Source organism: Drepanopeziza brunnea, assembly GCF_022702325.1.
Source record: "Drepanopeziza brunnea f. sp. 'multigermtubi' strain 214-2 chromosome Unknown ctg8, whole genome shotgun sequence".
NCBI classification, from domain to species: domain Eukaryota; kingdom Fungi; phylum Ascomycota; class Leotiomycetes; order Helotiales; family Drepanopezizaceae; genus Drepanopeziza; species Drepanopeziza brunnea.
This window is the reverse complement of record NW_027094071.1, coordinates 1,159,253-1,172,494: the sequence shown is the minus strand read 5'-3', so window position 1 is coordinate 1,172,494 and position 13,242 is coordinate 1,159,253. Positions and strand designations below refer to the sequence as shown.

Here is a 13,242-nt window from a genome sequence, read left to right as displayed (position 1 = left end):
TTCGGACCGACCTTTTTTTTGCCGATATACTAAGCACTATAGCTAAAAGAGATAACGCGTCGCAAGATAAGTTAAGTTGATTAATAAAGCAATTAAAAATCAAGCGATTAAGGGTCAAGCGGCTAAAGGTTAAGCGGCTAAGGGTTAAGCGGCTGAAAGTTAAGCGGCTCGAGTCGAGAGCGAGCTTTCTTCGAACGGAAAGGTAGTATGACGATACGCTAAGTCTTTGAAACGCATCTTTATATGCGCTAAGCTATTTCTTTCTTTTTTTTCCTTTCGTATTTTTCGTATTCTTTCATTCCTTTCTTTTAACTTATAAACTATAGTTCACGAGTCCTTAGCGCTCTTACCTTGGTGTATATAGACCTCAGCTACCTTCGACCTTTACACTCGGTAATTATTAATTCTAAGTTATTACTTTGAGATTTTCTTAAGCTCTCATGTGACCCTCGCGCTCCCGTGAGTCCCTTCAGGTAATCGCTTAAAGTCGTCACACCTACGGTATAAGACCTTTCGTCCTTTTTGCATTATAGTTCTTTTCTTCCTCGTCTTTCTTTCGCATTACATGGCGTAGTGATTGGGAGCTACTATAATATTACCTTACATCAGCCGTAACAAGCGACTTTAAAATTGATTTGCGATTTCTTCGCTTCTTGCATAAGGTCTTGACCGTCTTCTATCCGAGATAGAAAGACTGACTCCCTTGTCTTCCTTGCAAAACCCTTTTGCAAAGGTCTTTCTTGGCGGCTTCTAGCTTCGTTAAATTCTTGAAGAAAACTATACTCGGTGCCTATATAATTATAGATCGTACTTTGAATTTAAAAAATGTTACCCAGTGTTCAATTTTCCAAGAAAAGCTCTCGAGCGTTTCTAAGATTCAGCAAAAGGGACCTTATCAGTTCCAGACTAGATCAGGGCCTAGATTGCAATATGTTTTAACTACTTACGCGCTCTAGTTTACATCCGCACAAGCTACTATAAAAGGACGATTTTCTGGAATCTGCACCTTTTCAAAAAAGGACATTGCAAACACCGCTCAAGTTTCATACTACAAGAAGCGTTTCCAAGAACAGCCTCACTCGTCAAGATCCCTCATCGACTCGGGTCTTCTACATGGCTACTGCGATATCAGTCCGCTTCCTGCTCATTCCCGACACCCACCCACCGTCCTTTGAATGCCAAAAACCAGACGGCCCATTTCGCGGCCCAATGCCAAAGGCCGATGTAGCGCTCCACGGTGGCAATCTCAGGCAGGTCGACGGCCTATCGGAACACAAAACGTCGCTCTAGATAGATGTAACGCCAAATCTCATCCGAACTGAAGAAGCTCGTTATAGCCGGAAACCACGATCCGTCGCCCTCGATCCGAAACACCGGCAGAACCTCGAAAACGATCGAAGACGAGGAGGAGCAAAAGAAGCCGGAACGCGAGGGAACCAACACCCCGAGGCGATGGACATCACGACGGGGAAAACTCGCTCGAGACGCGGGCGTCGCGGATCTCGACGAAGCGGGCGCATGCCTTCACTTCACCTTGCGCGATAGGGCACAATTTTTAGCGTCTCTGCGTCCCCGTATCAGCCCAAGTTCGGCGACTGGGCGGCTCCGTACGGGAGAGACGAAGACATGCAGAATCTGCCGGGCCAGACTGCAGGAGGGACGACCTCGATCAGCGAGAACCTTATTTCTTAGCTTTTCCGTCAGTCGATATAGTTATGACGTAAGGGCCGCCGCGAGGCATCTTGGATGGATGTGCCGACGGGCAGCAGATGGGATGCGATAATCCGATTCGAGCGAGACCGAGGATGCATTGCTTTGGACATAAAACACGAGGGTTATGGCGCGGAGATCGTCACGTGGAGAGAGACTGGTGGTGTTGAGAGTATAGCCGTGGATGAGAAGAGGCCTCGGGTGAACGGATACCCAATGTGTAGCAGCAGCTCGAAGGTGGAAATCGATTTTGGAAAAGAGACGCTGATGGTCAATGCTGCGATTATGAACGAGAAGAACCAGCCAACAAATGATCCGTGGATATATGATCTCGACTTGGAGACGGGCCGGGCTTAAGAACAAACAAGCACGTTTCAAATATGTTAGAAACTCATAACGAAACGCCCGTTTACAGAATCTTTGTGACTCGTTCGTCCAGGATGGACAAAATTCTTAAGACCATGATCTGCTCACTGTTATACCGATTTAGTGACCATTGCGTCAAAATGTACAACTATAGGAATAGAATCTTTTGATATTACCATATATGAAAATTAAGTCAAGTCTGGGCGGCAGAACCAGCAGCAAAGCAACGATGCCAATTTATCGCATCGAATTCATCTCAATCTTTATTTGCCGGTCCTCGGGTCCATCTATCTCTTATCTCATTCCTAAAGCAAAGCATTCGTCACGTAAACGTACCGCATGCAGCCATGTGCGGTGCAAATTCACTCCCATCCACACCTGACCCCAATAGCCAATTCGTCTTATCGCTCATCAGACGAGAGCTGCTATGCCACCCATCCATCAAGCTCGCCATCTTCCCTTCCACCCTCCCTCTCCCATGTGCTGGGAGCATAGACTTATGAAGCGGCCTTGAAGATATCGGGCCAGCACTTCTCCTTGGGCCAGAGCTTTTGGTCGTGCGTCTCGGCGTGGACCTCAAGTTGCTTGAGGTTGGTATTGACGATTTCCTTGCGGCAGTTGGCGCACTATATCGCACGCACAATCAGCCTGTGGTCATCCTCCATCCTTCACCCTCTTCCTCTTTCCCTGCCCTGGTCACTTCTACCCCTTCACCTCCTTCCATCCCTCCCCCCCTCCCCCCCTCATAATATTCCCACGTCCAGACCGCCACTCGCAAGTTCTCAACGAGGAGTCCCGGGCAGGTAGAGCTGGGATCAGCCACGATAAAAAAGAAGAAAAGAAGGATGGGCAACGGGCAAGAGGAGTTCGTTCTGGAGTAATTACAATACTCGTTGGCTTGGGCGCCTTGACGGGCAGACCGTTCGCCTTGACGGGGGCTCTGGTGCCTGCTGCTTCGGCCTTGCGGTGCTCGCGCTGAATCTGTGTTTTCGTACGGCCATCAGCATCTGGCCTCTCGATTGCTGGCGGGCGGCCTCTTCCACCCTCCTTCGTTCCGCCCTCCTCCGACTCCCTCTGTGCTGCCGCACCTCGGGCCCCTTTTCACCCCACCCCCAGCCCCCACCCCCGCAAGCAAACGGGACTCTCTCACCTTCATCTTCTTTGAGACCGGCATCTTTGCTGATTTGTATTGGATTTGTGGTTTTGGGTGGTTCTTGTTGCACTTGCACGCAAGACTTGTAGTGGCTTTCTGTGGTGTCTCGCGGAGGTGGTGGAGGGACATGCGAGGCTGAGCGAGGTATCAAGTTTTTCTTTGACAAGCATTCATTCATTTACAGGGTCTTCGGAGCCGAGAGATATAAGCTTAAATAACCGAGCGGATAATACCCACTTCTTCAGTGGTTGTGGTTGGGTGGGGCCTTCCGCAGACCAACGGTTTCTTACCGCTCGGGAAATCATTTATTATAGGGACTGACTTGGATTATATCTGCTATGCACTGAGAAGGCGGCTTCTGATTCGAAGATCATGTTGATCTGCGAACCATCCAATCAAATTGGTGGCTAGGGACGAGGACCCGTATATTTGAGGTTGATCAAAACAATCGATGGTATTGTTGTTTGGAGACTTTACGAACCACTCTGAAATGGCCAGTGACATTCGTGAACAGTCGATTAAATCAGATAACTCATCTATAGTGCTGAGAGCCTGACCATCGAGCAGCAGCGCACCTCTCTCGTCTCATCTGATGACTAGCTGGCCGCTCGCAATACAAATACACACATCAAGTATGCTTCCCTCGCTCATCCATTTCCCAACCAATAACGGAGTGTCCTACCCGCTGCCCAGTCCAGAAAAATCGATGGTCTCAAACAGGAAGAGGATTAGACAATCGTCATTCAAAAAAACGCCAGTGTAACCCAGACCCAAACCAATGGATCTTGAACAGACAAAGAGAGAGGATGGTGGTCGTTGCCCAGCTCGATCTCATCGAGCCATCTTGGGCGACCTAATCGCGGGGGCCTTCAGGCTTATTCTCGTTTCAAAACTGTTGCTCTCCCTTTCTTGTAAATGGCACTTGGCGCACCAAAATCGTTGCGTGCTACGACCCAGCAGTGTTCCTCATGTCAGATGAAGGGCCGAAAGCGAGATGCGTGGGCCGCCGATAGAGCGTCGTTGATTTGTCGCAAACTCTCCTCACACAGACTAGACACTCTGGGGTGCAAAACCCGATGGGGGTGGGCTGTTGAGCATGCTGTTACGCTTGTTGCGGCTCTTCTTCATCTGGCTCTTCAATGCGCTAGAGTCCAAAGGCTTCAGCAGTTCAAAGCTGCATAGCAGTTCGGTCGACACGCTCATAACAGCACCGTAGTTGTCGAATTCCCCGCAGTAGTTCGGTGCAGAGAAGACCGTCACAAGGATCCGGTCTTCGAAGAACTCATACCCGTCCTCGACCACCATGTGTGCGCGGCAAACCAGATCAAAATCGTGTCTCGCAAGAAAGTCCACGATGACCTTTTTTCCAAAGGAGTAACTGACACCCCGTTCGCTAGTCTCCCAATCCTTTTCTTGGTCTGCGGGATCTGACCATAGGAGATCATTGAGGAGTCCGAAGTCCGGCACATCTGTCGGCCGAGCAATGTGTCTGATGTCGTCCATGTGGCTGAGAGCAGGGGACAGTCCGCCATGTACACAGAAGATTTTGCCGGCGACGATTGCGGCAATTGGGAGCTGGGTATCTTAGCCGTAGGCAGGAGGGCGGGGGGGGCAGGGGGGGCAAGGGGAAGCTTACGCAGTTGAAGGTGTCAACAAATGTCTTCCAAATCTTGACGTTACATCTTCTCTTGCATTCGTCGTAGAACCCGTATACTCTCGTGACATTGGCACATTCGTGATTGCCTCTCAGCAAGAAGAAGTTCTCGGGGTACTTGATTTTGTAGCACATGAGCAACAAAATTGTCTCGAGCGAATGCTTCCCTCGATCAACGTAGTCACCCAGGAAGAGGAAGTTGGAGCTCGGTGGGAAGCCGCACATCTCAAACATCCGGATGAGATCCGAGTACTGTCCGTGGATGTCGCCTACAATCTTGACAGGAGCCTCGAGTTCGATCAACGGTGGCTGCTGCAAGAAGATCTCGCGCACTCGGGAACAGATAGAACTGATCTCTGCATTCCTCAGCACGACCCCTTTGGTGCTCTTGCCGGCATATCCCGCATCTAATAAGCGCTTGATATAGTCGTCAACATCGGAGTCTTTCATCTCATCCATTGCCATTGCGCCTCCGCCACTTCCTTCATCTGCCGCGGGTGCGGTTTTAGCGGCGCCTGGTTCGATCGGGTTGATTTCTCCTTCTCTCCTGACCAGAATCGATGCACCAGCACGCTGCAAGTGCGCCAGGGGGTTCGCCTGTCCGGAGGGTGGTTTGTCCGATACGTGATCCACCTCGCCGCTTCGCTGTGCGGCATCAACATCGTGATGTCCTTCGCGCACAGATGCCGATTGTATGGGGGATGGAGGGGGCTCGGAGCCGTCGGCAGGCGAGGTCGCATCTTCCGAGTCCGCGCCGGGGGAGCTGGCCGACGCTGAAGAATCTAGATCTCCGGTCCCCTTGGAAGCAGGTCGGGAGCTTCTGGCTGACTTCACTGATGTGGCATCCGATCGCTCCACCGGTGTATCTCCCGGATTCATGTTCGATATCGAGTTGCGAGGACTATCGGTCTTGACGCCAGGGATCTTGGACCTGAGGCCGCGGAAGGATCTGATGGATTCTTTGGTATCTGCTTTGCTGAATGAAGGGTAGGACGATAGGTTCTCTGCTCCTCGGTCCAAGGAAGTGCTGGAATGGTTGCCCCTCGGCGTACTCGCTCCCGAGCCCTTGGAGCTTTGGTTTCCCATCTCGGTGTAGGGACGGCTGTACGTGTATGTGTATCTGCTCTGGGAAGGGGATGTCGAGATCCAACAAGGCCTCTCCGGGGTTATGGCAGGGCTCTCGAATTTAGGGATCCGGGGTTGAGGTTGAGGTTCGGGTTCCCGACGGTGAGGCTGCTTTGCTCGGTTGGTCGACTTGTAGGTATTCTCCGGTTCGCGTTGTGCGCGGCCTGTCACTGGCTGTGCCTGTGCCGTCGATCAATGGTGTTTTGGATGCGCAACCAATCAATTCAACAATCGATCAATCAATGAATCGATCGAGCGGCTGTCTGGCTTGCTGGCTTCGTGTGTTCCGCCTCGACGCAGCCCGGGCCTTTGTCCTTCGTCGCTAGACTCTGTAGAGGAGGGGGCGATTGAATTGTATCAATGACTGGATCGGAGTGTCTTCTGTGAGCCCGAGATGCAGACAGTAACAGGGCGTGGCTGCAGGCGCGAAAGGATGGGAAGTTGAGGTGGAGGGAGCGTGTATTCAAAGCGGTCGGGCGGTGCCAGCAAGGAGCGCGGGAGGCCTTAGAGTCAGGCAGGCAGGCTGGCGGGTCGGGGTGAGGGAGAGGGAGAGGGAGAGGGAGAGGGAGAGGGAGAGGGAGAGGGAGAGGAGAGGAGAGGAGAGGACGGAGGGCAGGTAGATTGGGGGGGGTGTTCTGGTATTCGGGTAGTTGGAATGTCGAGAGGATGAACGGGGACGAGGCAGAGGAAGAGGGAGAGGTAGAAGGAATCGGGCGCGAGGGATTCCGGTGGTAGGTAGAAGGTATGTATGTATTATTTCTTGTCCGTCCTGTACAGTCTGTAACACGGTATTCGTGGTTCCCCATCGATCGATCGTCGTGGCACGATGGCCTGGGCTATTGTTTACACTGCTTATGGAGATGATTCTCCAGACTATTATGATTATGATTATTATTGTTATTATTATTATTATTATCATGATTATGATCATGATTGTGATCGTCGTGCACTTCGTCTGGCCTGTTGACAGTCTCTCCGGCCGGGTCGGAGTTGTCCCTTCTGCCAGCCAAGCACTTGGAGCTCCCGTCACACCGCCTTCCCAATCAATCAATCATCGTGGTCCCTCTCAAGGCATTAACCGATCAACGCATCAACGCATCAACCCACCAGCGCATCAACCCATCAATCCATCCACCCATCAACCCATCAACCCATCAACCCATCAACATCCTCCTCGTATCCAACTTGATCCTCCTCCTCCTCCACCTCCTCCTCTGGTCTGCATCGTCAATGCCTTGACTCCTTCCGCCACCGTCTCGCGGTGCAATGCCTCGGGGGGCAATCCAAACCCACTGTGGTGCACCCACAATTGCGGAACTGCGGGTAGGGTACGATTCATGTGTCGGTCGGCCCTCACGATGGTGTGTGTACGGGTTACCTCTCTCCCAGTCCGCCTTTACTGTTCCGCCTCTACCATTCCACCTTCACCATTCCACCTTCACCATTCCGCCCAAGCCTGCGAGCATGGCCTGCAGTCATACACAACCTGTCAACCCACCGTTTTCCTTGGACGAGAAGGTTCCTCTCTGTTGTTGTTTACCGGATGCTACGAGGGAGCAGCTGTTCCAAGAGCACCCGAGTGCAATGCCCAATGTCTCTCCGGTGCTGGTGAGCCGTGAGTGGGTTATATATCTTGTTCCTGCTGGCTACAAATCCACATGATATAGGTACTAACTAGCATGGATCGCTCGATCATCCTCTACCATACACTCGACGGCGCCCTTTGTTTCTCCCCGTTATTCTCAATTGTTTCTTCCAGATCCTCCCTCGCTCCCAGATCCGATATCAGTCCATGACTGTCGGCTGGATCCACATTCGTCGGCAATGCTATCGCCTGCCAAGAAAGAAGATGAGCCGGATATGACGGAGAATCATAGGTATAGATCCTGCGTATACCGAGGGCCTTGGGTTGCCTACTCCGTAGGTCCTGTCTGTTCATGTTCAGCATCTGCATCATGGGTGAAATTGCATATACCGGTGCCCCTGTACGGAGAGAAGTAGGTTTATTTGCTCAAGCTCGAAGCTTGTCTGGCACAACCTTACAGCACACCCAAGCGCCTCTCCTTCACTCACCTAGCCAACGCAACGGGATCTCGAGATGAAGCTCAGACACGACCGACACCCCTGCACTGGGTGCTGCAGATCCTGGTTGTTGACGGCGGAAGCCTCTGGATCCCTCACGCCTTTTTGCTCTATCGACTGACTCGGATTGCTGAAAGCTACTGCGACGACTTTTATACTTCACCTCTCCTCACAAGTGTACGTGAGATGAGGGTCCTGGGGCTGTCGCGCGACGCAGCCCGGGTGGCTTAGGTGCATCGACGCATTTCTGCAGGGGGCAGGCAACGCAAGCAAGTGGCTGTTGTCGTGCCGTTGCTGGGGTGGGTGATGTGACGAAAATAGATATGAGAGGCGAAAAAGGGCCGAGTGAGCGAGCATTAGCCAGTAGGTAGGTACCTAGGTAGCAGCTGATGGGAGTCTACAGTACCATGTAGAAAAAATCTCGACATCGATCGTAGTCAGTCGGTCTCTGATGGAGGAAGAAAGGACAGCCGAAGCCATGTAAACAAAGGCCACAGATGCGTGTTCTTCGTGTGGAAGTAAGACAACGAACTAACTATTAACTAATAACATTTACCACAAAGTGCAACTTCATGCTCCCCGCGTCATACGTAAGTACGTAGTACGTACCGTAGTATCCTCTGTAAGTGCGCACTCAGCCACACGAGGGAGGCCTGTCCGAGCTCCCTGGCTCAGCCTTCCCGCCGGATCCCAGTCAACGAGCAAGGGCGGTATCATATAAACCAAAGCCTCCAAATGAAACCCACGATGCCAACATCAAAACATTCCCAACACCACAACACCACAACACCACCGCACTACCCAGTACCGCCATAACTATCACCACCACAACCACAACCACCATCACAACTACCACCACCACTACCACCACCACTACCACCACATCTCCATTCCTCCATCCCTCCATCCCTCCATCCCTCCATCCCTCCATCCCTCCATCCCTCCATCCCTCCATCCACAACCACACAATATGGGTGCCGGTCGTTTTGTCTGCGTGGCCATGCCGTTCGGCTTGACCTTGGCCAGTCTCATTTGTATCCTGATTGTGATGCTCGCCGGCATTACCAACAAGGACCTGGACATGTTCGAGATCCGGACCCAGAATCTCTCCATCTCGTCGTCCTCGCTCGAGAACCTCGTCGACCTCACCAAGAGGGACGATTCCCTTTCCGCTCTCACCGTCGCCGCCCTCAGCCCCAACGTAGACGCGTCCGCCGACATCACCGCTGCGGATCTCGCCCTCGCAGATTCCTACCAGGTGGCCATGTGGAGTTATTGTGCCACGACGGGGGGGAAGCGCAACTGCACCAGTCCCGAGTTCAACTGGGCCGCCACGAAACTGAACGCCAGTACCATCGAATCCACCGCCTCTACCCTGACCGGCAAGACGCTCAAGCTCCCGTCGGAGCTGAGGAGTGCTCTCAAGACCTTCAGAGTCGTCTCCAGATGGACTCAGGTGGTCTACATCATCGCCGCCATCACCTGCGGCCTGGAGCTCTTCCTGGGCCTGTTCGGCTTCTGTTCGCGAGTCGGATCGTGCTTTACATATCTCGTCTCCGGTCTTGCCACCACCACCATCATCATCGCCTCCATCATGGCAACCGTCTCCTCCTCGGTCGTCGTCGCAGCCGTCAGATCGACGGCCAAGTCCTACGGGGTCAAGGGTTCTATCAACACCAGTTTCCTCGCCACAACCTGGCTCGCAGTCGTGTTCAGTGTCGGCGCGGGCGCCTTCTGGCTGCTCAGTACCTGCTGCTGCGCCTCCAACGACCGCTCGAGCTCCTCCAAGCGAAAGAGCTCCGATCAGGAGAAGCTCATGCCGACCGGCGCCTACCAACGCGTTGCCGACAACACCCATTACAACAACGGCTTCTCCGGCCCGCAACACGGCATCTACAACCAGCAGCCCACCACCGAGTACGGCGTCCCCATGCAAAATGTGAAGCCGGTGGCGCGGGGAGGCAACGGTGCGTACGAGCCTTACAGCCATACCGCCATCTGAGGTGAAACAAAGTGAAGGGGGTGAAAGGGGACACGGGTCTTTTCGAATATTAGCGTGCATTGCCGGCGTTCGGGTCGCCTTGGGTCAATCCGAAAGGAACATGTGAAGCACATGTGTGATGTATTAATGGTGGCGCTCTTTATCGGTATTTCGCCGCCAGAATAGAGAGCTGATTGAGAGGTAGAGAATTATACCCCGACATTCTTGCCATGTATCTTGTAATATTACGCGTGTACCTGCTCAGAGCCTGGCTTCGTCCTGCCATGGCGACTGGTTTCTATAAACGGAATCATATCCTCGTTATCCTGCCTTTTGCTGGCTGTTGCTGTACTACTACACAGAGACGGTGCTGGTTTTTGAAGAGGTTGTGCATATGAACATATGTAGAGCCCTTCGAAATATCTGTCTCTGCTACTGTCTCTATCGCCTATATGTCAACAGTCATTTAGGATTGCATCTCAGCTGATAACTGCATACATTTATCGTGCTTCATATAGAAAAGGGGCATTGAAATCTGGCCCCCAGTCTCGCGAGATATTTGCGAGCTATACTCACTATCAGCCATGGTTACAATGTCGCTTTCAGCGCTCATTCATGACATTTGCATCCCTACTCACTTACTTATTCCACTTGTTTTTTTACAAAACAAAATCCTCGCTAACCCTTACGTAGGTCGCATCACCCCTTGTCCAAAACGCCATTTTTAGCTTTTAGCGTGAACCGTCGTACCGAAGACGACTGGCGACTGTCTCGGCCAGATCCACGCGTGCGTCGCAGCTACAGACTCGTTTGTTCATCCATTCTGTAGAATATGGGATGAGAATGCGGGGTGAGAATTCCGGAAGTGATGAAGCGGATATTTTATCGCAGTATCTACTAGCCTTGTCGCTGTTGTGGTCGTCGCCGTCTTGGGGATTTAGGGAATCGAGAGTCGGCTAGCAATGCTTATTCCAACCTGCGCCTGACCTGCCTGCGCCGCGAGATGGAGAATCTCGCCTACGGGTGAGTACTTTCCCCCATCGTGTGTTGATTCCAGGACTCGTGAGCGCAGCCTCTCTCTGGCGCAGTTGCTGCTCCGTTCGCGAGGAAAAGAACGTCTCGGAGGTGAGTACTGGTGGCTTGGATGGCTGGTACGGGCTCAAGCCCAGCAATAGGGGATGAGTGAAGAGTTGATGGGGTGATGTAGGGCCATCGACTCTTTATACTTACCGCTCGTAGTATCTATCTGCTTCACTTCCTCACGTCGTGCGATTTCGGAACCGTGGGATGGCTAAGCGGATCGCGAAGAGTGGGAAATGTCTACGGAGGCGATGAACAACGATGGCCTGCCACAGACAAGGGCCAAAACAGATCCAGTAACTTCTAAATTGATCCCATGTCTAGTCCCCCAGACCCGTGTCCTGTATGTCCCGTATGTCCGATTAAGTAATGCTGGTGTCTCGTCCGTCTATCCATCTAACAGAGCTGTCAAACAGTCGCCTGCGTATCTGCGTCTAACTTCCGAACCAGATCCACAAACTTCAACACGTCTGCGCGATACCAGGGCATCGCGTGGTGGTAATCAATATCCCACACAGTCGTCGAACTCTCCTCGTAATAAGTCTTCCACTGCTTCTTCCCGTTCTCGAAATTGCCATCCTTCGTGCCATGGAGATGCAACGTGGGGATGTTAATCAAACTATCCGAGTACGAAGCTAGGACTCACACTCATCAGCCAGTAGTTACCACCTACCTAACTTTTTTTTTTTTTTTCTCTCTCTTTCTCTCTCTCTTTCTTTCTCGGTCGGTGGGCACTTACCATGCACCACATCGGAAACCATCGGAGCAGCCCCTCCCATACACAGGATGCCAAAACGAAACTCCAGCTCGCCCTCCGCCTTGGGCAAACCCATCTCCTTCCTCTTCTGCTGATCCAGCAAGATTCCCCCGACGACCCTCGTGCCCTGACTGAATCCCATGACGCCAGCCCACTCGCCCTCGCCCCCCTCGTCCGCAATCAGCCTCAGCGCCCTCTCCACGCCGCCCTCCCCCCTCCCGTCGGGCCCTCTCCCATCCCCCCTCTCCACGTCCGCGCTGGATCGGGAGAACCACGTGCGGTACGGCCCGAACTCCTCGAACTTGAAAGCGGGGAGGACACCGGGTCCGGCATCCCGCTCGAAGGGCGCGTCGAAGAAGACGAACTCGTACGTGCTCGCGAGGAGCTTCTGGAGCTGGTCGCACTGCACCTTGAAGATGGACGCTGTGCTCCCACCGCCGTGGAAGCAGGCGATCCGGGGCAAGGGCTTCACGGAGAAGGACATGGCGATGAGTGTTGTTGTTGTTGCGAGAGCTGGGTGAGAGGGCTGGGTGTTGTAGCGCGGTAGATGTATCGGTCAAGACATAGATTATATATATCTCTATCTATTCAGTGAGAGGAGGGGAAGAGAAGCCGTGTAACGCGTGAGGATAAGGATGAGGTTGAGGTCGGATCATAGACACCCCGCCGGTCTCACGTGAGTAATCGTATCAACGGGGGAATGCACCGAGTCGGAGTCCGAACATGATAGATAGCCCGGTCTCAGCGTCATTCTCCATGCCGTGGCCGCGGTCTCTACCCAGCTGCTCAAAATCGATCCAGCCCGGGCGCGTTAGAATCACACGCTGATTGATGGTTTCGGAACCCGACATATACATACCTATACACGAGGCTGCCCTTCCCCATCTGATAATACAGTAACTAATCACCAGAGGCAGACCAGCGAGCTTGCCCCCTCTCAATTTCAAGTCTGGGGATATAAACATAGGAGCTTGCTCGTCGCTGGATTTTATTTTGTATGCTCTCCTATTCCGTCCCAGACCTATCCGTGTTTTGTTGCTCGCTTCCGGGCCCTGCACAGAGAGTTGCCCAAGTCGTTTTTTCTTTTTCCGAGCATTTCCTGTGACAGTTTCAGGTAGTAGCTTGCTTAGATGAAAAATACGCTATGGGGTAGGGTGTTCTCCTCTTTGTCGGTTTCGAGCATTGGGGACATATTCGCGTTGCGCCCGTTTGGAATATGATCGGCGAGTGAGACTCGTCACTTGTTATCTATATCCGTTGGTGGCACTATGGTTGTCACTCGGGACGGTCCAAAAACAGATCTTAATGTTAGTAACTGACACGATACTACTTTT

General features: G+C 52.5%; 6 protein-coding genes across 6 annotated transcripts; 2 read left to right on the top strand and 4 right to left on the bottom strand.

Annotated features, from left to right (window-relative positions):
* Positions 1–1,746: 1,746 nt before the first annotated feature.
* On the top strand, positions 1,747–2,067 carry L3040_005288 (uncharacterized protein; the record flags this gene model as incomplete). The annotated part of the gene is made up of 1 exon (XM_066157312.1): positions 1,747–2,067. One exon carries the CDS (start codon positions 1,747–1,749, stop codon positions 2,065–2,067), a length of 321 nt encoding a protein of 106 aa, XP_066011620.1.
* A 506-nt stretch (positions 2,068–2,573) lies between these two features.
* Positions 2,574–3,250, bottom strand: L3040_005287 (uncharacterized protein; the record flags this gene model as incomplete). The annotated part of the gene is made up of 3 exons (XM_066157311.1): positions 2,574–2,702; positions 2,962–3,057; positions 3,227–3,250. The coding sequence occupies 3 exons, from the start codon at positions 3,248–3,250 to the stop codon at positions 2,574–2,576; spliced, it is 249 nt and encodes an 82-aa protein (XP_066011619.1).
* Positions 3,251–4,279: 1,029 nt separating this feature from the next.
* On the bottom strand, positions 4,280–5,969 carry L3040_005286 (uncharacterized protein; the record flags this gene model as incomplete). The annotated part of the gene is made up of 2 exons (XM_007297096.2): positions 4,280–4,804; positions 4,866–5,969. 2 exons carry the CDS (start codon positions 5,967–5,969, stop codon positions 4,280–4,282), a joined length of 1,629 nt encoding a protein of 542 aa, XP_007297158.2.
* A 1,585-nt stretch (positions 5,970–7,554) lies between these two features.
* L3040_005285 (uncharacterized protein) lies at positions 7,555–8,327 on the bottom strand (the record flags this gene model as incomplete). Its single annotated transcript, XM_066157310.1, has 5 exons — positions 7,555–7,613; positions 7,684–7,729; positions 7,926–7,939; positions 8,082–8,144; positions 8,264–8,327. The coding sequence occupies 5 exons, from the start codon at positions 8,325–8,327 to the stop codon at positions 7,555–7,557; spliced, it is 246 nt and encodes an 81-aa protein (XP_066011618.1).
* Positions 8,328–9,060: 733 nt separating this feature from the next.
* On the top strand, positions 9,061–10,092 carry L3040_005284 (uncharacterized protein; the record flags this gene model as incomplete). Its single annotated transcript, XM_066157309.1, has 1 exon — positions 9,061–10,092. The coding sequence occupies one exon, from the start codon at positions 9,061–9,063 to the stop codon at positions 10,090–10,092; it is 1,032 nt and encodes a 343-aa protein (XP_066011617.1).
* Positions 10,093–11,559: 1,467 nt separating this feature from the next.
* On the bottom strand, positions 11,560–12,392 carry L3040_005283 (uncharacterized protein; the record flags this gene model as incomplete). The annotated part of the gene is made up of 2 exons (XM_007297095.1): positions 11,560–11,786; positions 11,891–12,392. The coding sequence occupies 2 exons, from the start codon at positions 12,390–12,392 to the stop codon at positions 11,560–11,562; spliced, it is 729 nt and encodes a 242-aa protein (XP_007297157.1).
* Positions 12,393–13,242: the final 850 nt, after the last annotated feature.